General features: G+C 35.5%; 4 protein-coding genes and 1 long non-coding RNA gene across 9 annotated transcripts; 3 read left to right on the top strand and 2 right to left on the bottom strand.

Annotated features, from left to right (window-relative positions):
* The first annotated feature begins 488 nt into the window (after positions 1-488).
* LOC111810608 (protein ENHANCED DISEASE RESISTANCE 2) lies at positions 489-11936 on the top strand. Its single transcript, XM_023697337.2, has 23 exons — positions 489-643; positions 841-1171; positions 1378-1452; positions 2390-2443; positions 2841-2906; positions 3343-3446; positions 4604-4671; positions 4794-4910; positions 5078-5118; positions 5210-5310; positions 5899-5994; positions 6638-6702; positions 6781-6852; positions 6969-7124; positions 7910-8142; positions 8270-8309; positions 8402-8556; positions 8669-8770; positions 9032-9076; positions 9166-9306; positions 9760-9855; positions 10020-10121; positions 11059-11936. The coding sequence occupies exons 2-23, from the start codon at positions 1031-1033 to the stop codon at positions 11164-11166; spliced, it is 2178 nt and encodes a 725-aa protein (XP_023553105.1). The 5' UTR covers positions 489-643; positions 841-1030; the 3' UTR covers positions 11167-11936.
* A 373-nt stretch (positions 11937-12309) lies between these two features.
* On the bottom strand, positions 12310-18030 carry LOC111810607 (LOW PSII ACCUMULATION protein (DUF1995)). 3 transcript variants are annotated; one of them, XM_023697336.2, is made up of 11 exons: positions 17776-18030; positions 16094-16191; positions 15808-15990; positions 15542-15589; positions 15399-15438; positions 15184-15284; positions 14316-14508; positions 14124-14222; positions 13426-13543; positions 12763-12884; positions 12310-12442 (listed from the first exon to the last, which is right to left on the bottom strand). In XM_023697336.2, the coding sequence occupies exons 2-10, from the start codon at positions 16166-16168 to the stop codon at positions 12764-12766; spliced, it is 978 nt and encodes a 325-aa protein (XP_023553104.1). In that variant the 5' UTR covers positions 16169-16191; positions 17776-18030; the 3' UTR covers positions 12310-12442; position 12763. The 3 variants fall into 3 exon arrangements, with proteins under 3 accessions (XP_023553104.1, XP_023553103.2, XP_086973325.1); XM_023697335.2 differs by lacking the exon at positions 17776-18030 and having other exon boundaries at positions 16094-16294; XM_087117199.1 differs by lacking the exon at positions 17776-18030 and having other exon boundaries at positions 15808-15976; positions 16094-16294.
* On the top strand, positions 17954-21897 carry LOC111810603 (uncharacterized). 2 transcript variants are annotated; one of them, XM_087117198.1, is made up of 3 exons: positions 17954-18354; positions 19315-19767; positions 20785-21897. In XM_087117198.1, exons 1-3 carry the CDS (start codon positions 17969-17971, stop codon positions 21620-21622), a joined length of 1677 nt encoding a protein of 558 aa, XP_086973324.1. In that variant the 5' UTR covers positions 17954-17968; the 3' UTR covers positions 21623-21897. The 2 variants fall into 2 exon arrangements, with proteins under 2 accessions (XP_086973324.1, XP_023553100.2); XM_023697332.2 differs by having other exon boundaries at positions 18038-18354; positions 20791-21894.
* A 1355-nt stretch (positions 21898-23252) lies between these two features.
* On the bottom strand, positions 23253-25422 carry MMD1 (RING/FYVE/PHD zinc finger superfamily protein). Its single transcript, XM_023697334.2, has 3 exons — positions 25128-25422; positions 24789-25035; positions 23253-24708 (listed from the first exon to the last, which is right to left on the bottom strand). Exons 1-3 carry the CDS (start codon positions 25420-25422, stop codon positions 23259-23261), a joined length of 1992 nt encoding a protein of 663 aa, XP_023553102.1. The 3' UTR covers positions 23253-23258.
* Positions 23613-26238, top strand: LOC111810606 (uncharacterized). Of its 2 annotated transcripts, none has more exons than XR_015411621.1 (4): positions 23613-23754; positions 24189-24387; positions 24810-25529; positions 25986-26238. It is a non-coding gene; the product is annotated as an uncharacterized LOC111810606 (long non-coding RNA). The 2 variants fall into 2 exon arrangements; XR_015411620.1 differs by having other exon boundaries at positions 24800-25529.
* The last annotated feature ends 561 nt before the right edge of the window (positions 26239-26799 follow it).

Below are 26799 nucleotides of genomic sequence, written 5' to 3'. Positions count from 1 at the left end.
GTATAATTATTATTTTAATATTTTAATAAATAAAACTTTTGTGTTTAGTGTATAAATGGATATTTTTATTTTCAAAATAATTAAAACAACGTTGCACGTGCGAGGCACGCATACACAACTTGACGGAAAATATATCTCTGTCCAAAATGCCCTTTCCGAGAACTAAACTATTACAAATCTTTGAACATTGAAGGAGGATATTTTGGTCATTTCACATTATTGTGGATTTTTTATCCTGCCGGATTCCGGAGAAAATAAAAAATAATATAAGTTTTGTTCGTGTCTGAGCGGCCCCACCGCAAGTGCAATGGACCTTACGAAGGTAAACCCCCACACCGGTCGCCACCTAGTTTCGAGTCTATTTGGATTTCGTGACGGCGCCAAAGCTCTGTTATTATCACCCACCATCATCTTCGTCACCGCCAAATCACCACCGTACACGTGTTACTCCTCCTCCCAACACCACTCTTTCACTTACGTGGGTTCCCTCGCCCTTCATTTCATCAGTATCTTTACCCGCGTTCTTAATCGTCCGATCTCTCTCTCTCTCTCTCTCTCATCGCCACCACTTCCTAGATGTCGCGGTTTCTCCGATCGCGTTGCTCCGACGGCTCGCCCGATGGACCTACACTTCCTCTCTAAAGTCAATTCTCTTTTGTTTTGTCATTTGAATTTGTTTTTCACTTTAAAGAGAGAATGGTTTGATTTGTTGTCTTTACTGGTAGACTCAAATTGCAAAAGTGAATTTGTGAGGAATTTGGAATTGTGGTTAGAAACTTGAAAGTTCTTGTCCTTGCCATGCCGGACGTCTGAATCTGTGTTTTCGATTGTTTGCCTCAGAAATTCTCAGCGTCGCGATGATCGATCAAGTCACTTGAACTCTACTGATGTTGTGGAAGCAAGGAAGCAAGGATTGTTTTCTGAGCTTCCGAGTTTGCGAAACTGTGCATACTCTATTTGATTATTTCAGATATTCAGTTTTCGGCCTGTAGGAGGAATTCATCTGGCGCAAATCAAGTTTGTTAAAGGTATGTCGTCGAAGATTGTGTATGAAGGTTGGATGGTGCGGTATGGCCGGCGGAAGATTGGCAGGTCCTTCATTCACATGCGGTATTTTGTGCTTGAATCTCGGTTACTGGCGTATTATAAGAGGAAGCCGCAGGATAATCAAGTAGGTGTTGTGCGATATAGTTCAGGATTTTCGATTTTTGGTGTTGTGTTTTGTATTTCGAGTGAAGTTGTAGCATCTCCGTATAAGATATTAATATGCACGAATGGCTAAATTGCGTCAAATGCCTGTGTCATATCCATCTGCATTCTTACGTTTTTTTTAGAAATGAATTTCTTACGTGCCTGTTTTATGATCTTTCGAGGCAGGTTCCAATTAAGAGCATGCTAGTAGATGGAAACTGTAGAGTGGAGGATCGTGGCTTAAAGACGCACAATGGACATGTCAGTTGTTATTTCTATTTCTATTTCTACTTTTCTCTCTTTAACAATATGTTTGTCTTGTGATTGCGAGGATGAAAGCTATTTATTTGCTTTAGCTGAACTAAACAGTTTATTTAAGATTTCGAATGTAGCCAACTTACCTGTTACACTTAAGTTATTTTTTGTTGCAACAAGTAGACTCTACTGCAAAGGCAGAATTGGCTGCAACCGAGGACTAAATATCTTAGTTGTTTTTGTATCTTCTTGCGGGAAGGAGGTTGCAATTGTTTGTAGTTTGGACTCCTTAACGAGTGAACTAGTCTATAGTAGATTTGTTCATAACTCAGGATCATGATGCTCAGAAAGTCCACAGTGCCACCAAGAGAGAGAGAGAAAGAGTGGTCGAGGTTCCTGTTCGTGTGTCTTTGACTCTTTGATAATTGTAACATATGTCATACAATGCATTTTCAATTCTAATTATTTAAGGCAGAAAGAAACCAAGCATTTATAATATTTTCCGGTGAATGAAGCCAAGTTTTGGCCACCTCTTCTTATTGCTGGTATGGCCTGGCAGTTTAGTTTGCCTTTTTGGGCTTTTAGCGTCCGAAAATCCTGGGATATAATAATTATCCCTCTGAAGTAGATATCTAACCACTCTAGTCCGCGAGACTATGTTCAATTTTCAATTCCATGTACAACTAGATGATCTTGCAAATAATTATGCCTTCCCAGTTCCAATTTTCAATTACTAACATACATACTTAAGCCTGTTGGATGAGTTAGTGATAAATATGTGTATCTCGTATCAGATCATCAGCCATTAGGATTGTGATTTCACGGTTCTGAATTTTTCACCTTCTTAATTCGGTATTTCGTTTAGTGTGAATAATGGTGCTAACACTCCTTCATTGTATATTACTTTAACGATCCATTTCAATTCCTATTTTTGATGTTGTAGATGGTTTACGTCTTGTCTGTTTACAACAAGAAAGAGAAGTACCATCGAATTACGGTTTGTTCCTACTTCCAATGACTTGATTGATGAAGATTGTATGATTTTTGCCCATTGTATTATCTTCGCATTGATAATCTACGTATGAATAATTTATGCTACTGGGTTCTCTCATACTTTATTTGGTATGGTCATCAATCGCAATTATTAATCATTATTTTGTAGATAGGGGAGAGTTGGTGTATCATAATTTTATTCAGAATTCAATAATTTTAACAAGTTGCACAGTAATTTTTAGGCTTCCTGTTTTCTATGTTTTTTCATAGTTTATTTTTTGCATATGAGGAAATTTTGTTGGACTGGACATACTATGGGATGCCCTGCTTCATCACATGTTTTTTTTCAATAGTCAAAACCTTGACGGGTGCACTGATTTTAATCAGCATTTGCTTTGCAGATGGCGGCCTTCAATATCCAAGAAGCACTACTATGGAAGGAGAAAATAGAGCTTGTCATTGATCTGGTAGTATTCGAATTTCCTTTACTTGTTTTCCAACATTAACTCCAACCGAAGTGGAGTGCTTTGTAAGTTCATTGTCATAGAGTTTTTGGCTTTTAATCTTTTCATACATGAATGATAAGTTATTGTTTCCTATAAAAAGAATATCGTTAATAATGAAGAACGTACCAGTATTGAACAGTTATTCTCATCTTTTTATTAAGAATATCCTCCTATATTATTTTCTATCATGTCTTGGATATTACCTTAATGCCTGAAATCCAAATGGCTGTCTATTGCTTATTTTATTTTAGTTCTTATAATGGGTTCTTTGTTTTTTTTGGGCATGGTTTTCTTCATATCCATCATTTGCCCTCCGATTAAACATTTATGCTAGTTTTCTTATTACTATATCTCATGAATTAATGAATCTAATCTCATTTGCATGTGGAAATGTCAGCACCAAGGCTCACAAGTTCCTAATGGGAACAAGTTTATATCATTTGAATATAAATCTGGGATGGATAATGGGAGGACTGCTTCCTCCTCGGATCATGAAAGTCAGTGAGTACATTTTCCCTCGATTTGTATCCAAGAATCTGTAAAATGATTTACCTGGAGATGCTGTAATTAGGGTACTTATGTTCTGTACTTTTAGCATTCATCACACACTTCCCCCCCCCCCCCCCCCCCCCAAGGAATTTTTTTATCTTATTCATTAAAAAAAAAAAAAGAAAAATGGTAGCTGATAGTGCTTAAACTAGTTTTGAATTTATTTTACTTGGTACAGATAATACTTGTAACTAACTGATGGCCTTTGCATTCTCTTCTCACAAGAAGTCCCTAAAATATCTTGAGCATTATTATGCATATGATAGGTTGAAAGGAAAAGATAGTAACTAGTGCTAAGTGAAATGTTGTGGCCTTGTCATGGGAATGCTTCAGAAACGGAGCAAGAGTAATAAATTAGTAGTTCCCCTTCACAGTTATGATTTAAGGAAAGGAAAGATAAAAAAATAAGCGTGGATAAAATAATAGATAATTATTGATCAATGCCCGTTTGATTTCTCTTCATTCTATTCATTGTCAAATTGGGAAGGCATCAGTTAATAAGTTCTGTTACTTTTGTTCAGTCTACCAGTCTTTTCACATGATTCATTTGAATTTAATTCGGCCACATTCTTAGTCTTTCTCTAGTCTTGGTTGGATATGAGATAAGCCTCTCATAATTGCAGCTTATGTTATGACACTTGAGTATCTCTTGTCTAGAATGCTGTTCTTGGGAATGAGGATATCCCTGGCCATTAGAACTTGGGGTCATAAGCTTTACCTTTTGCATATAGGAAGTGGTTATTTGTTGAGTTGACTTGATAATTTGACAATGGATCTGCATATTGTCTTTTTACTAATATGTAGTTTAAATATGTAATACAGTTGAAAACTTGTTTTCTGCTTTGATATTTTCTACCACATTTCTTAATGGTGTTTTAACATCCTAAAAAGATTGGTTGAATGTTTTTCTTATAGAAATCTTAAATCTGATTTGACGTTTTCCCTACATTTTTTACGGTGTTTTAACATCCTAAAAAGATTGGTTTAATATGCTTCTTATAAAAATGTTCCTCTTGTCCTTCTGGAACATATTACCAGTTATATGTCTATTTTCTGCTCAATGCGCATTTTTGTGAGACATGTCTTCTTTATTTATGAAACATTACTAGGATCAGTGCACAGGAAGATGAGGAGAGTGCTCGTCCAAGTTTACTGCGAAGGACAACCTTTGGAAATGGTCTGTCAATTATAGTTTTGCTTCTCACTTTTTTCTCTTTTCTTTCAATGATATGGCACCCAATTCTTTTTCATAATTTGATAACTCGTCTTTTAAATCCATTACCATGTAATGTATGGCAGGACCTCCAGAGTCTGTATTTGACTGGACAAGGGAAATTGGATCAGATTTTTCAAATCAAAATGCCAATAGTCAAGCCTTTTCACGGAAGCATTGGCGTCTAGTTCAGTGCCAAAATGGTCAGCTACTTAATGTTGTTGTTGTTTTTTTCTTTTTCTTTTTTATTTTTTTTTTTAATTTTTAAATTAGCCTGTATAACAAAGGATAGAACAATAAAATGGATGCTTGGAGAATTGCATTTGTAATTTCGCATTTATGGTGATCTTCTCAATCTGGTCATTGGCAGGACTTCGCATCTTTGAAGAGCTTGTGGAGGTTGACTACCTTGTAAGTTTTTTCTCATTGTTTACACTCATGAGTAGGTCTTGTCATTGATAAGTTCATAGTGTAAATGATCATGTATAAATTCTTTTTGTAGCCAAGGAGCTATAGTAGGGCAATGAAAGCTGTTGGTGTAGTGGAGGCTACTTGTGAGGAAATCTTTGAACTTGTCATGAGCATGGATGGAACACGGTTTGAGTAGGTGTTTCCCTTGTCAATTTGAGACACTTGTAGACTTAGTGCAATAGTTTTTTTTTTAAAATTTTTTCTTATTACTATTAATGTTTTTTAAAAATTGATTATAAATGAAATCATTTTGTATCTAATAAAAAACTATGCAGAAGAAATGGAACTCAGATTTCCAAGCTATATAGAAAGCTAATTTTATTGAATTTCTTGTGTATGTTGAAATCAGTTTTGTTACTTGTAAAATTTGAAGCCTATTCTTTAATTTGTCCTGCTTAGCCTACCATAAATTGATTATAAACGAAAAGTTTTATGCTAATAGTATCCTAACAAATTCCATTATTGAATGTGTCGGAAAAATTGTAGGTTAGCTTCCTTGATTACAACCCAACAATTTTGGGCAAGGAAAATGTCATATTTGACTTCCTCAATGCACCATTACATAGTCATGCCTTTGAAACATTATTATCAAAGCCCATAAGTGGTTATTTTCTCCGAAGAATCATTTTAACATTAGCTGTCATTATATTCCTAAATTGTGATTTCGCGGCCTATTTCAAATGTTTGTGCTTCTCAAAGTTTCATTTATGTAATTGTTAGGTGGGACTGCAGTTTCCAATATGGTAGCTTGGTTGAAGAGGTGGATGGACATACGGCAATACTCTACCATAGGCTACAGCTAGACTGGTTTCCAATGTAATATGCCTCTACAAAAAGTTATTTTTGCGTTTCCATTTATCAGAAAAAGCTGTTACCTTTTCCTCAATTTTGCGGACAAAGATTTCACAGGCATAATTAAAGAACACATGTAAATTAATCAAGGTGAACTTTTGAAATAGGCACATAAATCCTCGACAATAACCACTCTATGATGTGATTTCTATTTATTCGGTAGCTGCTTTCTGGAACGTCTTAGATACTTTTTTCCAAAAGTTGATCAAATGTGTTACATATGGAGAAAATAAGTGTCCTATGATGAAAACAGAGAGCTAAGAGAACAGATTTTCAATCTGGGACTATTTAGCATTTCTGGTTTATTTTCAAGCATTATCAAATTTGTACGCAACATTTCAGTTTCATGTATGTATATATATACACATGTATTTTCGTTTTAAACCCAAGAACTAATTAGAGTAGGGTTTGGAGAACGCTGTCCGAGTTGGTCTGCATCGATTACCATTTCTTAGATTCTAGTATTTTTTTTTTTGTAATTTGTCTGCATTACATGCCCTTCGTTGTTTTGTGGGAGTAACCATTTTTGCTACAATATGTTGGGAGTGGTGCAAAGTTTTCTCTCTTGGCGTTCATTTTCCTATTGTGAATTTCTCATGCTGTACAGGTTGGTATGGCCCCGTGACCTCTGCTATGTGCGCTATTGGCGCCGGAATGACGATGGAAATTATGGTTAGTGTTTTGATGATCAACTCTCGTTTGTTGCCACTGGTGATAAATTAACTTTCTTTTCCTCTTGATGTCATGCAGTTGTATTATTTCGCTCAAGGGAGCATGAGAATTGTGGTCCACAACCAGGGTATGTGAGGGCCCATATTGAGAGTGAGTTGTCAAACATTTTCATTTAGGACTGAAATTTTGAAAAATAGAGCTATTTTACAATGAGTTTTACACATGCCATCTCAACTGCCTTTTCTTTTTTTTCCTGATTTTCTAAGGTGGAGGATTCAACATTTCACCTCTGAAACCTCGAAATGGAAAGCCAAGAACTCAGGTGCAGCATCTCATGCAGATTGATCTGAAAGGATGGGGTGTGGGCTATTTGTCATCGTTTCAGCAACATTGTCTCTTGCAAATGTTAAATAGTGTTGCTGGTAGGTAGCTCCTCTAGCTCTTGCCTCGCTCAAGGAATTTTTAAAATTGCATTACTTTATTACAACTTTGATGTTTTAAATTGCATTTCTTCCACCAAAAAGCCTTTGAGGATTCTATGTTGGCAGAACTAACTGACTAATCAAATCTTCTATCATCGTAAATAAGTAAGGGGAGAGAGGATCCCCTTGTTTTAACCCTCTTCTAGCCTCAAGTTTATCTCTTGGTTTCTCATTTATAATAACCGAGAAGTTCACAGTGGACAAGCAACCCCAAATCCATTTTCTCCTCCTCTTACTGAAGCCTTTTTTGTTCAAGCATAGCATCAAGGTAAGACCAATCCACTTTGTCATGAGATTGTTCATAATCCGATTTGAGGATGCAACCAGCCTTCTTCTACGAGATCTATTCGTCAACCGCAATCATAATGGTATCTAAAATCTGCCCTCCATCTATAAAAGTTGTCTGGTCCTCGTGAATAATCAAAGGAAACACTTTCTTCTGTCTTTCAGCAAGTGCCTTTGAAATAATTTTGTAGAGATAAGATATTAAGCTAATCCAGTTCCAAATATTAGAAAATTTATTAGGACTTTGTATGTTTCTTTTACTCTTATATATATCGTACGAGAAGGTTGTGATGTTATGCAGTGGGGATTCCACATTCCATCAAGTTCCTAGAGCTTATTGGCATTTTCAAAGTAAACTCATGAAATTATAGCGCTAATGAATGATATATTACTTTATGGAAATCATGCAGTCAACTCCCATTTTTTCCTTCCTATGATAGGGCTGCGTGAATGGTTTGCACAAACAGATGAAAGGACTGCTCCTCTAAGAATACCAGTTATGGTAAATATGGCTTCATCTTCAGTTTCATCACAGAAGAGCCTGAAAGTTCAGGGGTCTAGCGTTCATGCTAGTTCTTCTGATCAAATGAATGCTGCAAATAGAAATTCTGTGATGTTGGATGAGTACTCTGACGAAGATGAAGAATATCAAATACCTGAGAATGAACCAGAGGTACAAGCTGCAGTGAGATTCATTGTGGTTTTCTTATTCTAATATATGAATAATAACAATAACTGTTTTCTTTTATTATTGTTATTTAGCATATTTTCCACCTTATAACAAGTGTTTTAATTTTTAGGTATACCCAAACGAGCAGGAGAATGATAGCAAGAGAGCAGGTAAATTCTTATGCGCTCTAGTATCCTTTTGTTATTTGGGACAAATAATTGCGTAGTAATGCTGATTTAATTTCGTATTTGGATGATGTAAGCCTTGGAAGAAGAATCAATTGATCGAATTGATTTATCCAGTTTCTCGGGAAATGTAAGGCACGATGATCGTGATACTTCTCGAGACTGCTGGAGAATTTCTGATGGAAACAACTTTAGAGTTCGTAGCAAGACCTTTTGTTTCGATAAGACTAAGGTACTTTAAACCTTTTCACTTACTACGATATTCTTCTGGATCTGTTTCCATTTCCGAAAGGCCGATCCTGTTAAGAGAACGCTTATGTCTGTGCTTAATGTTGTGTTCAAAGATTCCAGCTGGGAAGCATTTAATGGATCTGGTTGCTGTCGATTGGCTGAAGGACACGAAAAGAATGGACCACGTTGCCAGGCGTCAAGGCTGTGCAGCTCAAGTAAGCTCTTATGTCTGTGCTACAAGTTTGGCATTCTCACTTTATCTCTAGATTATATTATACAAACCTTGGTTTTCTCGTCTCTTATAGACTGCCCTCTCCAATTATACTTTTTTTTTTACTAAATAATCATCAGGCAAGGCAACAAGATACATCATCATCACTTAACCCTTTCGCATTTTTCATTTAAATAAACTTGAAAGCTCTGTGTTACTTCTCTTTTTGTTGGATTAAAGTTTCTGTATATGTTTACTTCTTTAGGTTGCTTCAGAAAAGGGTCTTTTCTCTATCGTCATAAACGTGCAAGTAAGCTCTCTATTTCATTTCAATTCAAAGAGGAAACTGAATGTACTATACTCCGAGTTCTGATGGTCGAGTTAATGCTATTTGTTCAGGTACCTGGTTCGACGCACTACAGCATGATATTTTATTTCGTGACGAAGGAACTAATTTCTGGATCTCTTTTGCAACGCTTTGTTGATGGCGACGATGAATTTCGCAACAGTAGGTTAAAACTCATTCCTTCAGTTCCCAAGGTATATATCTCCAGATACCATTCGATCTTCCATTGCTTGAAATTTTAGTCTTATTATTCTTTATTGATAGGTGATGAATAGGAGAGCTATGTAGGGTGTCTCTAGAAATCTTTTCAAGGTTTTGTACTTGTTTTCTGAGAAAATTTTGCAACTGTTCTCCTTATCAGTTAACGTTCAACTGGAACAATTTTTTTTTTTTTTTTTTTTTTTTTTTTTGCCCCTTTTTCCTAAAATTGAGTATCATTTTTTTTAATGAAAATTCTTTCTAACCCAAAATAATAATAATAATAAATCACAATGATGGTATAACTCTGGATGGTTTGAATCTCTAATTTTTCATTAAAAATGTCAATGGATTAAGTGCCTTTGGTTCAAAACCCCCCAACGTTGTATTTAAATGTTTTATAAGAAGCCATTTTTGGTTATGTTTATTAAAAATATGAAATGATGCAGGGTTCATGGATTGTTCGCCAAAGTGTTGGAAGTACGCCATGCTTATTGGGAAAAGCAGTTGATTGCAACTATATTCGAGGGCCCAAGTATTTAGAGGTACAAACTCTCCATGACTCTTGAACTTTCCGTTGGTTTTGGCTAAGAACAAGAACAGATTCTTTAATACATTCAATCAATAGAGAAAATGCTTGTTTGTTTGTTTGTTTTTAATCTCACAACACAAGTATTGTGATACTTATGAGTGATCTTTGTTCGTGCAGGTCGATGTCGATATTGGCTCGTCGACAGTTGCTAATGGAGTTTTGGGACTTGTCATTGGTGTAATTACAACATTGGTGGTTGACATGGCTTTCCTTATACAGGTTTGTTTTCAAACTCTGCAAAGTTTCTTCTTTTGTTGATGAAGATGCAATGGTCGTTACTTTTACATCATAATTTGAAAGTTTTGAAGTATCCCTTGAATGGTCTTTTGTTAAAACGGGTCATTTATTAACAAATTTTTTTTTTGTTTTTGTTTCCCAAACAAAAAAAATGTTTATTAGTTATCTTTTTAATCCGCCGTGCAATAGTTTTAAAACAACAAACAAGTTTTCAAAATTTATCATTCTATTTATATTTATAAGATACTAGAGAAAAACAAGTTATAAGTTATAGATAAAGAGGGAAAAAGTTTTAGAGGGAAATTTTAGAGTGATATTTTAGGAAAATGAGTTAGAGAAGGGGGAAGAAAAATAAATTTGGAGACAAAATTTAGAGAGGTATGATATATAGAGAGACCAATTTTGGTGTGGAAATTCAATAATTAAATATGTTCATCGGGAGAAAAAGGAGAAAAAGAATGATGTTAGGGAATAAAAATGAGTTTTTAGGACATATTTTGGGAGTGATTTTAAAATGGTTAAAATCACTTTCGATTAACATGTTTGAAACTAAAACATGTTGTTTTCTTCGTTTAAAATTAATTTAATACTAGATTTTTTACTTTTAAACGAGATGTTCATACCATCAAAATTGATTGTTTAGAACAAAAGTGATTTTTAACTATTTCAAAGTCATTTCCACTTAACATGTTCTAAATTTCCACCAAGTTTACTAGTCATAGCGTTTTTTTGAATATACAGTTCTGGTAGATTAAATACGGCCTACTAGCTTATGTAAAAAAAATATATTTTATCGAAATTTTTTGTTAATCAAGTTAAGGAAAAATAAGTGGTAAAAATAGATTAGAAAAATGGTATTATTATAAAAGTGTTAAAAGCAGTTATATAATTTGTTTTGGCGGTGTGTGAAAAAATGTAGGCAAATACAACAGAAGAATTACCAGAGAGATTACTTGGAGCAGTGCGAATGTCTCATATTCAGCTCTCCTCAGCCATACCCTCTAACTTGGACTCATCATCTGATTGAATTTATACATCAAATTATCCCTTCTTCCTTCTTCCTTCGTCCTTCGTCCTTCCTTCTTCATCTAAACACTCATTTCTCCACCCCCTCTCTTAACTTTCACTTCCTTCTCAATACCATTGCATTCTTGTCTTTTCCCCAGAAGCTCCACTTATATCCATATTATTTTTTTTATACATAAAAAAAAGAAAAAGAAAAGTGGAAAATAGAAGAATACCTACTTCCTTCTCTATCTTCTTATACCTTTCTTCATTAAGGGGGTGGGGCTTTTAGGAACTGGAGTCATTCGGGGGGGTTGTTGTTACACGAAACAGAAGCTAGAAAGAAAAAGGATGAGATAGAACCATATGCGTCCGCATCACTATATACCAGCGAGTGAGTTAATACCATTTCTCTTTTTCAAGCTCCTAATATTGAAAGATGCCTCATATTTGTGCCTTTGTTTGATTCTCTGTGGCCCCCAAAAAGGGATACTTTAGTGATCTCTTAGGGTGAAGGAGGAAGGAAGAGTTTTATAACTATTGATAGTTTGAGCTGAATGGAAATGGAAATGGAAATGGAAATGGAAATGGAAATGGAAATGGAAATGGAAATGGAAATGGTTGTTTTCTCAATAATACCCTCGAAGAACTTTCTCCTTGTGTACATTTTTCTTTTTTTTGCACTGTATTTCTTGGAGGGAAATTGGATTTAGCAATATGCAACAAATAATCTTGAACAGTTCGTGGATTTGTAATTATGTTTTATAGTTCATAGAGTTCAATTTTATTTTCTTTCTAATGCTTACATTTTGAATGAATTTTAGTGAACTTTAAGATTTAACCGTAAAGTAATCCTTCTTGAGGTTAAATTACAGTTACAGATGGGTCTTTAACTCCAAAAATAAGTCTTCTTTAATTTTAAAAAGTTTGTAATACGGCCTTAAAGTGTATAAATGTCTAAACTTTTAATCATACTTTTTATGTATATTCTAATTTTATATACAAAATTTATAGTTTGTGGATTTAAAGACTAATAAATCTGTTATTATTATTATTGGAATAGGTTAGGAATGTATTAAACATAAAACTAAATTTTAGAAGTTTTTTTTTTTTTTTTTTTTTTTTTTTTTTTTTTAATTATGTGTATTATTGGGCATTCCGTAAATTTCATGGACGTCAAATATTGAATAGGAATATACAGATTATGATGATGTAGCATTTACCAGAAAAGACTTCGATGCTAGCAAACAAATGATCCTCTTTGCATGAAAATGAAGGGTAATATCGTCTAATAAGACCTGCCAAAAAAAAAATGTAGTTCGCTCAATACATATGCAGTTAAACCAAATAATCCTCATTCAATATAGAAAAGATTATTTTTGTTTTTGCAATTTATCTTAACGGGCTACATGAGCCCCCAGTAGTTTACTGGATAAATTGATAAGTCGAGCATTCCCAACCATCTTGAAATTATTATAGTAATAAATAAACCAAATATACATCAGTAACTTTTATAAGCTTGATTTCTAAAACTATAGAACAAAAAAAAAAAAAAGTTTATGGAATGTGTGTGAGATGATTGTGAAGTAGGAGTTCATTAGTGGAGAAGTTACGTAACCTCAAGATGATGGAAGAATGTTTAAAGCGACTTCCTTGAGAGAAGGCATGTCCTGCTGCTGATGCACACAGACGAATTTATTCCTCACTTTTCTAAGGACTTTCCAAGGACCTGGGTAGCACCTACATTACCATAAATAACGGGAAACACAATAATTGAAGGTTTTAATTCTATTATTATGAAAAAAAATAATCTAAATATTTTCCACTCTAACGGGAAACACAATACTATAAGACTCTCCTGAGATTTATGGAGCTCTCGAATAGCCTCCCTTTAATCGAGGCTCGACTCCTTTCTCTGGAGCCCTCGAACAAAGTACACCCCCTTTGTTCGACACTTTAGTCACTTTTGACAACACTTTCAAGTCTTATAATTCTTTGTTCGATATTTGAGGATTCTATTGACATGGCTAAGTTCAAAGCATGGCTCTGATACCATGTTAAGAATCATGGATTTCGACAATAGTATGATATTGTCCACTTTGAGCATAAGCTCTCATTGCTTTCCTTTGAGCTTCCCCAAAAGGCTTTATACCAAATGGAGATAGTATTCTTCACTTATAAACTCATGATCTTCCACTAAATTAACCAATGTGAGACTCACTCTCAATAATCCTCAACAGGAATAATCAACGGGAAAAGATTTAAAAGTGTCGTGTTCAACCTGAAAAGAACTCCTCCTTTCTGTCCCTTGAAGTTGTGGATGTAATATACAGTCTCCATCTTGGGGAAGAGGGTCTTCGTAAGTGCCGCCAGCTTTGGGTAGAAAAATGGCGGATAATCTTTACTCTATTAAGGTCGAGTCACATAACAAACACAAAATAATAATAATAATAATAAAAGAGAACTGTGGAATTACAACCCAACAACCTGTCATGGGAAAATTCATCTCATTTTATGAAGTAAAAGAGGATTAAAAAGGACTTACAAGTCTTTCAACTTTGCTCGGTAACATGAACAATTAACAATTTAGTTTCTACCATTTCAATTTGTAACGATTTAATTACTATTTGTTTAGACTAAGAACTAAATCGTTACAAATTATAAAATACACAGTAATAAATTGTTGCATATTGAGTTATATTGTTACAAATTTAAAAGTACCAAAATTGAGTTATGAGACTAAATCATTACCAGCTAAATTCACTAGACTAATAAACTATTAATCTAAGTCTCATAAATTTAAAAAAATATGCACTAGAGGACATTTTTTTAAGTTCATGAACCAATTAAATGAAAAAAAATTAAGATTTTGACATTTTTCTTGAAATTCAGAAACCACTTAATGTCATTTTTACCGTTTTAAAAGTTGATCCCAAGCCCACTCTTCGTTGGATAATAGAAAAGATGATAAAAGGATACAGCCGGATCTAATGCGGTCGAGCTCTCCATTAAATATGATGAGCTTTCGTGTTGTGTTTGCGACAGCTTCCTTGTAAAGCTCTTCAACCACAAGCATTTCTGCAATGGGGAATAAGACGATGTAATTTAACCGACAAAGAGCAAAGTGGTTTAAAATAAGAGGGAAAAGAAACAAAGGAAGGCTGCACTAACCATTGACATTGAAATATGGATATGCAACCAGAAAAAGTTCATCTTCTGGTTTCACACGATCTGCCATTTTCACTTTCTCAACAAAACCAAAATCCTCAAAGAATGATGGTTTCGTGAGGTAGTCCAACTTGAACGAAGCTCCCTCAAATGCTGTATTTCTTGCAAATTTTACTTCGTTGGCCTCTGGAAAGAACTACAAATGTTTCTCTTTACTATAACCAACAGTCTAGAATGTGAAAGAGCTTTTTCATGGTCAGGAAAGAGAGAGAACATCAGACAGCATGCATATTACAAACAAAACAATGATTGTTAACAAAGAAAGGATGCTAGCTGCATTACATTTCCTCGTTCAAATGTCAAAATATGAATGTATTTCGGAGGACAAAAGTTGATAAATCGTAAAGATAAAAGGGAAAAAGTTGATTAATTGTGAAGAAAACAAGAAGATTTTTCTAAACTATAGTCCATAGCACCAGAGAAGTTTTTAGTACTGATATCAGAAGGAAAAGATTGATAAATTATTGAATGAGGCCACTATCATATGGCTGCCTTGTAATAGCTATTAGATTTGGATTAAAAATCTGCAGGCCTCTTAATAACCACTAGATATGAATTTGAAAACTTCTCCATCATACATCTGATGATGAAAATGTGTTAGCCACATTGTGTCGACCTCACTGAGTAGTTTCTCGAGAAAAAGGGAAAAATCTTCATAGTTTTGATCTGTATGCAGATGAAATTTCAGAGAGACGCATAAAAGATCGATTGCTTCTTAGTTCCTTCCAGTGATAAATTCTATAGCATATATATGTGAACGCAAACATTTTATTTTATAAGACAATAGAAGGATAATGGAGTAGGACATTACCACTCTGGTCCTGGTGGCTTTCAGTGGCTCTATGAAGCAGTCACAAAATTGGCGAATCAATTGCATACTCCCAGTCATTTCGATTCCTCCTTCGCCATCACCTGATACATAAGGTTATATGGTCTGTAACAGGCAAAGGAAGTTACTAGAGAGGCCTGGGAAAGACTTGAGATGGTAACACAATTAAAATGCAATAAATCGAGAACAGGAAGAACCTGGAACTGATTCGAGTCCAGCAGTTGGAAATTCAATCTCCTGAAGTAGAATAGATTTGATCAGAAAACTCAAGACTATTTTATGAATCTATTATAAATGCTTCTCTCCATTCCACAGAAATCAAAATGTGCTCAAAACTAACCATCAACTGTTTGTTGTCTCTTAAAGCCGCTTCAGTTGCTTTTTTCGCCTGCAGTTTTTTATAGACGAGATCCGAAAATGACAGTTACATCTCAAAGTTTAACGTAATTTGAAAAAAACATGAAATGAAAAGCTAAGTGGAAGTTAATTGAAGTAGCTAACTACCACAAGAAAACGCACACAGCATTGAAGTGATCGTAGAAAAAATGGCTCCAAGAAGTAAAAACAAAAAAACAAACGAGATTTCTAAAGTGATTGAAACCAAACCTGATCAAGAAGATCAAAATAATCTCGTGGAAACGGAACGTCAAAATCAGTCGAAGTATCGCTACTCTCGCGATTACTCGAATTCGACAGAACTCTGAGATTTCTTCCCGCCATAAACTCCAACACTGAACTAGAAAGCAAACTCCGATGAATTTTCCGGTGAGACATCCTGAAACACGCAAACTACCGATAGAAACAGAGAAAAAATACTTGAGGAAAAAGAATTTCGAAGTAAAATAGAGCAGAACGCCAAAGAAAACGAGAAAGAAACTTCACGAGAAATTACATTTCGAGAAGGAAGTGGAAGAACCGCAGCCGGAATGGTAGAGCTAGAGACAAAATTCGCGTTGGAGAAATACATTTCTCCTCGATCGGAAGCCTTGCCTGAGGAATGAAGCACACTTCGAAGTGAAAAAGAAAAACAAGAGAGAGAGAATATTGATGATTGATGTTCTTTCCTCCAAACGAGAGGCCCGAATGGAATCATACAAATCTTCCATTTCACTTATTTATATATATATATATATTTTTTTTTTTTTTAGTTTTTTATTTATATAAAAAAAAAAATCACTTTATTATTTTAATTTTGAAAAAAACAATCACTCGTTTAAATTAATAAAAGTATTAGGTAAATCAAATTAGACCATAAAATTAAAATATTTACCCATGATCGGAATTGAACCCATATTTGAGCAATGGTTAGTTAAAAAAATATAACTATCTAATTCAATTAATCCCAAATTACTATCTAATTCATCCTAACATGATCGGAATTGAACCCATATTTGTACAATAGATTCAATCTGGGAAAACCCCATATTGAATCGAACACATATTTGTCCAATGGATTCAATCTGAAAACTTCATATCGAACCCATATTTGTCCAATGGATTCAATCTAAAAACTTCATATGGATTCGATGTACTTTTATCTTCAACAAGCGGCCCGACGTTCAATGTGGGTCGAAGCATATGATTGCCAGGTTGGTTGGTTAGATGTTGTTAATGAGAACAGTAATTCACTATTCTTAACAATAGGGCCCCGGAGACTTCTTGGTTCCTATTGCTTTAGCTTTACATGCAACTACATTGATCTTAGTAAAATGTGCTTTAGATGCACGTGGTTCCAAATTAATGCCGGATATAAAAAAAAAAAAAAAAAAAATTGTTATAGTTTTCCTTGCGACGGTCCGGGACAAGGTGGTACTTGTGATATTTGGGCTTGGGACGCCTTTTATTTGGTCGTTTTCTCGATTGTACACCACTTGTGTTTTTTCTTATTTTATTTTTTAAAATTGTTTCGTAATTATTTTATGCTATTAAAAAAATATCCCAAAAGTTATACAAAATTAAAATAAAAAAAAAAACAAAAAACAAAAAACAAAAATGGTTTCACGTGTTTTTCTCCTCCAATTTCAATTTTCTAAAAGTATGAGCAAATCATTATTTATCATGTTTTCCATATAAAATGAATAATTAATCATCTTAATTTAAACTTAATAAACAATAACTACAAAAACCTATTTTATTTTGTTTACATTAAAAAAATATAAATAAATATTAAACACGCTATTCTCCTTCTTTTTCTTTTTTTAAATAAATAGGAGAAATCAGAAAAAGAAAAGGCAATAAAATTAAAAATTAAAATTAAAAACATTAATTTAAAAAGCAATTTCTTTGAAGATGAATAAGTTTTAATTTAAAATTTAAAATAAAAAACAAAGAAATATATATATATATATATATATATATATATATATATATAGGGAACGTAGACAATAAAAGATGAAAGTTAGAGACAAAAATAGAATTTACAAAAAATAAAAGACTAATTAAAATAATTAAAAAAAATTTGGAGAACAAAGGATATTTTTAACATTTAAAAAAAAAAAAAAGAAAAAAAAAAAAAAAAAAGAAAAAAAACAAGAAGAAACGAGAAAAAGCATAGAAAGATGCTAAGATCCATACCTACGGGCCGCCATTGTCACTGAACGTATCGAAACTCCTCTTTCAATCTTCATTGATTCTCTCGCTCCACCAGCTGTAGCCTCGTCAACCTCCATCCCAATCCCCCATTTTAATACTCTACCCCTCTCTACGCTAAAATTTGCCCTAATTTTTCACTTCGGCATTTCATCGAACACCTTGTGCGCACATCGCTATGGCCGAGCAGAGTCCACGACCGAAGTCATCGGAGATCCAGAACGCACCGCCGCCGAGGTCTGGCAGCGGCCGGATCACGTCGACGACGAGGTCGGTCAGCGGCGGAAGCCGGAAGGATACGCCGGATTTTCACAGCATGGCGGCGAAGCTGGAGAGGGCGAAGGAGGTGTATAGGGCGTACGAAGGGCATGGGGAAAAGCCGTCGATTATGGAGATGGCGGGATGGTGTTTCTATGAACTGTGCTCGTTGTCTGTGTTGACGGTGTTGATTCCGGTTGTGTTTCCGTTGATTATCAGCCAGATTAGTGGGGCTGCGACGGAGCCGCCGCAGGGATGGTTTAAGAGCGTTATGGGCTTCGATTGCGCTCCAGGAGAAATGCAGCTGTAAGTTCGTAGGTAAAAATTAGTATTACTTATAATTATATAAAAAATTAAAATGATTTTTACCCTTTATTTTATTTTTAAAATATATTGTAAAAATCGTTATATGATAATTTTTATCAGTTATCATATTAATTTATATGAATAATGTTATAAACTATATCATCAAGTCAATATATTTGTAACGACCCGGGCCCATCGCTAGTAAATATTGTCCCTTTTGGCTTTTCGGGTTTCCCTTCAAGGCTTTTAAAACGCATCTTCTATGGAAAGGTTTCCACATAGAGTGATTTGTTCTCCTCCCCACCCAACGTGGGACATCACAATCCACCCCCTTCGGGGCCCACCGTCCTCGCTGGCACTTGTTTCTTTATCCAATCGATGTGGGACCATCCCCAAATCCACCCCCTTTGGAGCCAACGTCCTTATCGGTACACCGTTTCGTGTTTACCCCCCTTCGAGGAACAGCGAAAAGCCTGGCACATCGTCTGGTGACTGGCTCTGATACCATTTCGTGACAAATCACCTTTTATACACTTGTTCACTGGCACTTGTTCCTTTATCCAATCGATGTGGGACCGCCCCCAAATCCACCTTCTTTGGAGCCAGCGTCCTTATCGGCACACCGCTTCGTGTCTACCTCCTTCGGGGAACAGCGAGAAGGCTAGCACATCATCTGGTGACTGACTCTAATACCATTTTGTAACAAATCACGTTTTATAAGAGTGTGTAAACCTTCTCCTAGTAGATGCATTTTAGAATCGGAAGCTCGAAAGGGAAAGCTCAAACAACAATATTTACTGGCAGTGGATTTGTGTGTGAGTCGTTACAATATTTTAACCAATTTTGTCTGAAAAAGTATATTTAGGGTAAATTTTTTTAGGAGTAAAAGAATGTTGGAAAAATGGATGGAAAACAATAATAATAACGTACACGTGGATTTCTCTGATTGGCTGGACGCAGGTACCAAATACTAACGGAGCACACAATAAAAGTATCGGGCACCCGATTTTCGCCATTAATATGGACCTCAATCTCATGGGCTTTGGGCCTGATTCTGGCCGGCCCAATCCTCGCATTCGCCTCTTTCCACCTCGATTACGGCTTCAATCAACACCTCATCGCTGTCGGCGCCGTCGCCGCCGGAGCACTCTCTTGTCTTCCGACCGGCGTCTTCAGAACCGTCAAGATTTTTCCTCTTTACATTGTTTTAATCGTTATTGCTCACTCGGTTGCCTTCACCTCTCACACGCGTCACCTTGGCCTCATGCTGCGTGGCCTCGTTGGACCGACCGTCCTTAAGGCCAAATTTGCTCAAAGAAGAACCGGGTCTGGTCTGATTTCGTCGTGCTCCACCGCCGTTGGCGGCTTGGGCGCCGCCGCTATCTCCGCCTTCACTTACCACATGCTTCGACGGTAACATTTCTCTAAACCTATGAAATTGAAAATGTGTACTAAAATATTAACTTTTTTCTAATAAATAATTAATGAATTTTTTTAAAATTACATGTTTAGTTCACATATTTACAACAAAATTTAAATTATTTAAATGGTAAATTTTAATTTTATTTTTTATAAATTCTTGACATATTTTATTTTTATAAATAAATTTAATGTTATAGAGACTAAATTTTTAATGAGTCCTTATTAGATATAAAATTAAATTTTTTAATGTTATTTTGGTTAATTTTGGTCTAGTGAAAACTCTTTAATACACCATTATGAAATATTGTGGTAAATTTTAGATTGAAAAAAAAATATAAAATTAATAAATTAATAAAAAAAAATCCACTAAACTTTTTTAATAATATCTTTTAACTTTCAAAATAGTTTAAAAAATACTTTTATTTTAATTTTGTAGGAAACCGTTATTATTTTATTACAAAAATACCCTTTTAACTTTTAATAGTGTTTCAAAAATACCTTAAACTTAAAAATAAAAAAATAAAAACCTCAAATTTATAAAAAAAATATTTTTACTGTTAATATATATTTAAAAAATACTCATAAAATTTTAAAAGGAGCATTAACACTCTTTACTTTTACTAACAAAAATAATTCTTATCGTCAATATCTGAACAAAAATCATATATCAACACCTCATAAATTATTTCTGAATTTTTTTAATATTATTATTAAATTTTCATTAGTATTTTAAAGGAGAATGATTAAGTATTTTTGAATTTTTTACAAAGTTAATTTAAAAATCATTTAAAATTATTAATAAAACTTTATTTTTAAAAGTTTAAGTATTAATAATTTTCAGCACAATTTTTTTAAAAAATTCAATATCATAAAAAATTGAAAGTATAAAGTTTATGATATTTTGATTAATTTAACCAAAATATATATTTTAAAATTGCAAGGGCCAAAATAAACCAAAGAAAAAAAATTAAATCTATTTATTTATTTATTTATTTTATTTCTATCTAGCAACAGGCAAGAGAAAGAAGGAGCCGAGAACCACTTCCTCAGCCTATGGATCGTCACGATCTTCGGCGGCCTGAAATGGCTTCTAGGAATTTTCCATGTCTTCCTCACAAATCGATCAGTCTCTGTAACAATCCCTTCCGATTCAGAGCTTCACCTTCTTACAATTTTCAAATATCCTCACGCAATCGGCACCGTAATCTCCGCCGGATTCCTTTCCTCATTCACCACAATCGCCGTCTTCATCGCCGTTTCACTCTTCCTAATCGGCCAGATCTGCTTCAAGCCAGTCTTGATTCTCTATCTATGGCTAATCTACTTCCTTATCCCTCTCATTTCCCTTCCATTACTCCATCAATTTCAGATCCGAATCAAAGCCGACGCCTCTAAAATGCAGATCCTAGGGTTTATCCTCTCCGCCGTCACTTCCGCCATCTGTTTCTACTTCCACAACGACGCGTGGCGGCGCCCTGTGGTATTCGTCTTCGCCGCTCTTCAAGGCACGGCGGCGGCGCTTCTTCATTCATACGGAAGAGTTTTGGTGCTCGATTGCTCGCCGGCGGGGAAGGAGGCTGCGATTTCGATGTGGTTTTCCTGGATGAGAGCGATTGGCGGTTGCGTTGGATTTACGGTCGCGGCGGTGGTCCCGGCGAGGTTGCAGGTTTCTTCCGGTGTGGCGTTCTGTTGCGCCGTCGTCGGAGGAGTGGTGTTGATTTATGGTAATGTTACTGATTACGGCGGCGCTGTGGCGGCGGGACATGTGAAGAATGATGGTGAAAAGGGATCGCCGGTGATTGGATTGGAGTCTCGGAGTGTGAGTAAAGAGCTTGAGTCGCCGTGAGAATGAGAGCGATGGTTTAAATTGATTTACGATTTTTGATAATTCTTTGCTCGCGTAATAAAAGGGCCCATTTCAAGTTTTATTGCTCTAACAAACTTTATTGTCAATTAAATCTGAGTATTTAATTATATTAATATTTGTAATAGTCCATGGTCGTCCCGTTTTAAAATGTTAGGGAGAGGTTTTAAGGAGTAGCGTCGTTGCTTCATTGTGTCATAATATTTAGTTTTTCCCTCCAATCGATGTAAGATCTTACAATCCACTCCAATTGGGGTCAGTGTCCTTGTTGGCACGTCACTCGGTATCTAGCTCTTAAATACCAATTGTAACAATTCAAGCTTACATCTAACATATATTGTCCACTTTGATCCATTACGTATGACTGTGAGACTACGATTTTGGTCATGGTGATTTAGGGAGAGTTTTTCACTCCCTTATCATGAATGTTTTGTTTCTCTCTCCAATCAATATATGCAAATCATCTTTTAAAATAAAAAAGTCTAATGTATTGGAAAAGGAAATGGCCAGTATCGTTCAGTTGGTAGGGTAGAGGATTCAAAATCTTTGTGTCACCGGTTCGGTTCAAATCTGCTATGAAAATAAATAAGGATAATGTGTACGAAATGAAATGGCCGGTATCACTCAATCGGTAGAGTAGAGGACTCAAAATCTTTGTCTCACCGGTTCAAATATGCTATTGAAAATACGTCTAATGTGTAGGAAATGACCAGTATCGCTTAGTTAGTAGATCACAGGACTCAAAATCTTTGTCTCACCGATTCAAATATGCTATTGAAAATAAGGATAACGTGTAGGAATAATAAGTACAAAGTCTCATTCCCTTCCAAGAAAGGCCTAGTTTCTCTCTTCAACCAGTGTATCATTCCCTTCTAAGAAATGTCTAGTTTCTCTCTTCAACCAATGTATGATGTTACAATAATGCTTAGTTTCTGTCTTCAAACAATATATGATCTCACAATAAGTCCGATATTTCTATAATTATAATAAAATAGAAGAAAACTAATATTTATTAGCAGTCCAACATTTTTAAAAAATTTAAATTCTTGTTATTATTATTTAAAAATAAATAAACTTATGATGCATTAATAAAGACAATGATGGAAATAATAATAATAATAATAATAATAATCAGCCCTAAATTTAGTTTTTTTAATAATAAAATAATAACTTTATCTTATTTGAAATAAAAAATTAAAAAAAACAAAAAAACATTGGATTCATTTATTCAAAAAAATTGTTAGAAATACAAATATCGTTAAAAAAAAAAAAAAAAAAAAAAACTCAAATTAATACAAATTTCAAAATTAAATCCGAAGTAGACAAATATGGTAAAGATATTCATTCACACTCTCTTAATCAAAAGCTTGATTGGTATTTTATCTCAAAAAAAGAAAAAAAAAAAAAAAAAAGCTTGATTACTATTATTCCCTAAACAAAAGGGGGTTAGTTGTAATTTTCTACCAGGTAAAGGATTGGTATTTTTTATTTTTTATTTATTTTTTTTTTTTTCATTTTCCAAAATTGAATATGCTGATATTTGCATGTTCATTCAAATCTTTTCTAAAACTACAAAATCTCGACGGAGAATCGAAACTCCGGCGGCGATTGTTCCTTTTCAGATCCTCAACTGGCCAAGCGAATCGCAGCAGGCGACGCAGACGAACAGCGGCGGGACGTTATCGGCGTCGTCAATTCCACAGCAGCGAGTGTGCTGCCAGATCTCGCAGATGTCACAGGCCACCATCCTCTCGCCGTCGTCGTCGCCGGCGCCGCACTCGCACCGGACTTTCCAAGTATCAACTCCTCCTTGGTACTTCAATGGCGTCTCAAAATCCATCCCCATTCCTTTCACAAACAACTCCGCTCCCGATTCCGCCGCTCCGAAAATCACCTCTCTGTCTTCGGAGGTCTCCAAATTGTCGATATCCATAACCTCAAACTGTTCCGTAACGTAATATGTGTCTCTTAGGGCTTTTTCTGCTGCTTCTTTCACTTCTCCGATCGTTGCGTGTAATGGAAGAACCACTACCTCGCCTGACGGCATGAAATCGCTCTTCAACTCCGATTCCGACTGTGTAAAAGCCAGCCTCGGCGTCAATCTGATAATGAAGGTTAGTAGATGGCCTTCTTCGTCTCGTAGAGGCCATTCTTTGGCAAAATGTTTGCTATCGAGAACTCCTTGTGTTGCTAGTTCTACCATTTCTGATTCTGGATAATCGAGGAAAATGATTCTGTATAGACATAGAACGTCGCTGTAAATATCATTTCCAGGAGTTGAAATCGGTTCTGAATTTTGTGTTGATTCTTGCTCTTCCGTTAATTGAACGCCATTTCTGAGTTCGTGAATCGTGTATTCCAAAATCCGCGTTTTAGGGTTTACTGCGCGGCGAACCATCTGGTTCCCTACAATCACATTGTTCAGTGATTTTAGAACATAATCGAGCAATCCTGTGTCGCCAATGTGAAGGCGAGCAGCATCTCGAACTTCTTGTCGAGTCATTCCATTTCCGCCATGGCTGGATTTGTCTGATTTCTTTTCTTCCAGCGCTTTCACAATCACTTCCGCCGCGTATTCTAACCGTCTCGCCGGCCATCGGCTATCCATATTCGAGATTGCGGTGGCGAATTTCCTGTACCGTATTTGCTTCTCCTTCACCAGAGAAGGCTGCTTGATTCGCTGCAGAGATTGTCTGGAAGGAGGAGGAGATTTCACGATTGGTTGGATCGATTTCTTCTGAATCGTGGTAACGTATTTTACTGTCAACATGAATTTCAGTAGATCTTTCAATGTAATCAATTGTGTTTCGCTGAGATTTCTATAATGTCGAATGATTTGCTTCATCTCTGTTCCTCGATCTGTGTCATCAACATCATGCATTATCTTGTCCAGTTCCAATGAACTGAGGATTTCCAAAGCTCTACTGTAATGGTGTTCTTTAACACCGAAGCTTCCTCGGCAGAATCTGTATCCCCATCGCCCAAACCATGGATGTCCATAGGCCACGCCATGAAGTAGACGAAGATCCATTGATCTTTTCTTGGACAAATCCTCAACTGTAATTTTCCTAGGAATCAAACAGATAGTTAGACAAGATTTCTTTTGCCATCAGTTTACTAACGCTTTTGTAACATTAATTCTTTACACCTTGTTCTTAGATTTGTGCAGATTCTGTCCCAAAGATCCATAACTTCTCTGCCACAAAGAAACTTGGAGCCTCCTTCGATGCCATTGATGCAAAGCAAATGCCCGAAGCCATTGCAGTGAATCAAGCCATGGAGAAGATGAGTCTGATCATCAAGATCAAATCCATCATCTAAACGTTTATTCCACCGATCATCCAAAGGTATGATGATATGATATTTTCTTTTCGATACAAAATGATTACTCCACCCTGCAACAGACAAAATTCAATACAGAATTAGATGAGCCATGAATCGAATCCATGGAGGAAACAGAAACTCACTGCGGATAAAGAATTCAAACCAGAACATCTGCATTGATCGCAGTAGGGCTTTGGGGAGAGCTTCACATCCTCTTCAATGGTGTAAAGTGGAACAACGAAGCTTCTGTTTTCATGAACGAGGAGAGTGCACCATATGGGCATATCTTGAATTCTATACTCTTCAATCTCTGCACATTGTTGAAGAAAGATTCTTATATTCTCACGAAACGGCCCGGCAGGGCTGATCGGCGATCCGGGGTCGCCGAACGTTTGGAATCCAAACAGCTTAGGCCTTCTCTTCCTCTTCTTGCAGGATTCAAGGATTGAAATCGACATCGGTGAAGATGAACTTCAGTTCTTCTTCTTGGATTTGGGGGCTTCTTCTTCGAGTTCTTTCATGTTAACTGAGAGAGTGAATCGTGAAGTTTGTTGGAGATTCGCCGGTGAGTGCATGAATTTCTGGTTATAGAATAGAATTTGGCAGTTTCATACTTGAATTTGGCGGTTTCGATTAGGGGATTTGAGTTAAGAACATTGTAAATGGGGTTGGGGAAAGTTCTTTTGGGATAATACAAAATTGTTGAAAGTATATACTGTTTTATGAGTTCGTTAAGAGTTTATTGTTGAGTTAGTTTGGGCAGTTTCTTGTAACATATTGTTGTTCTTAGTATTGAAAAGTGCTTATTTGCATATTCATAAGTCCTTGTTTGTGGGGGAAATATTGAGATATTGAAAAGTCTCTTCCTTCGGGTCGTAAATTTTTTCGGTGGGTTTGTTCGAGTGGTGGGTTTGTTCGAGTTGTTTGAGTCGTTTATTTAAATTTTATTTTTAATTAAAGTAAAATGGTAGTTTGTAAAATATATATTATTTATTTTAAAATATTTAATTAAAATTTGCAGGTGACTTACTAGAATGACGAGCGGTCATGGAGCTGCATCCCTACTCACCTGGTCCAACTGAAAGCCTCTTTTTAGGTCGGGGGATCCTTTACTTCGACAGCATCTAGGCTTCTTTACAGTTGTGTGTAATATAATAGTAACAAGGGCTCTGAGTTCAGTTGTTAGCTAGAGCGTCTGTCTTTACTCCTATAGACTCAAGAGAGTAGGCCTTACTGAACTAATTTATTTTAGCTCATAGACCTCCATTTGCCTAGTCCTGACCTTAATAGATAACTTCCGCTTTATCTCGGTTTGGTTCAAGAGAGTAGGCCTTACTGAACTAATTTATTTAAGCTCATAGACCTCCATTTGCCTAGTCCTGACCTTAATAGATAACTTCCGCTTTATCTCGGTTTGGTTCAAGAGAGTAGGCCTTACTGAACTAATTTATTTAAGCTCATAGACCTCCATTTGCCTAGTCCTGACATTAATAGATAACTTCAGCTTTATCTCGGTTTGGTTCAAGAGAGTAGGCCTTACTGAACTAATTTATTTAAGTTCATAGACCTCCATTTGCCTAGTCCTAACCTTAATAGATAACTTCCGCTTTATCTCGGTTTGGTTCAACATAATCTAATTTTAAGAGAGCTCATGAATCAGCCCGAACCCAACCCAATCCAACTGATCATTGATTTTAAAATGTTTGAATGCGCGAGGAATATATTGGTAAGAAACTGGAAGTTTAAGAATCGATTAGATATTTGTAAAGTTACGTAACTATTGAATTAAAAGTTTAAGGACCTATTAGATTCGAATATTTAACTTTTTTTTTCTT

Source organism: Cucurbita pepo, chromosome 14 (assembly GCF_057944985.1).
Source record: "Cucurbita pepo subsp. pepo isolate OVF chromosome 14, ASM5794498v1, whole genome shotgun sequence".
In the NCBI taxonomy this organism is placed as follows: Eukaryota; Viridiplantae; Streptophyta; class Magnoliopsida; order Cucurbitales; family Cucurbitaceae; genus Cucurbita; species Cucurbita pepo.
This window is presented reverse-complemented; position numbering and strand designations above follow the sequence as displayed.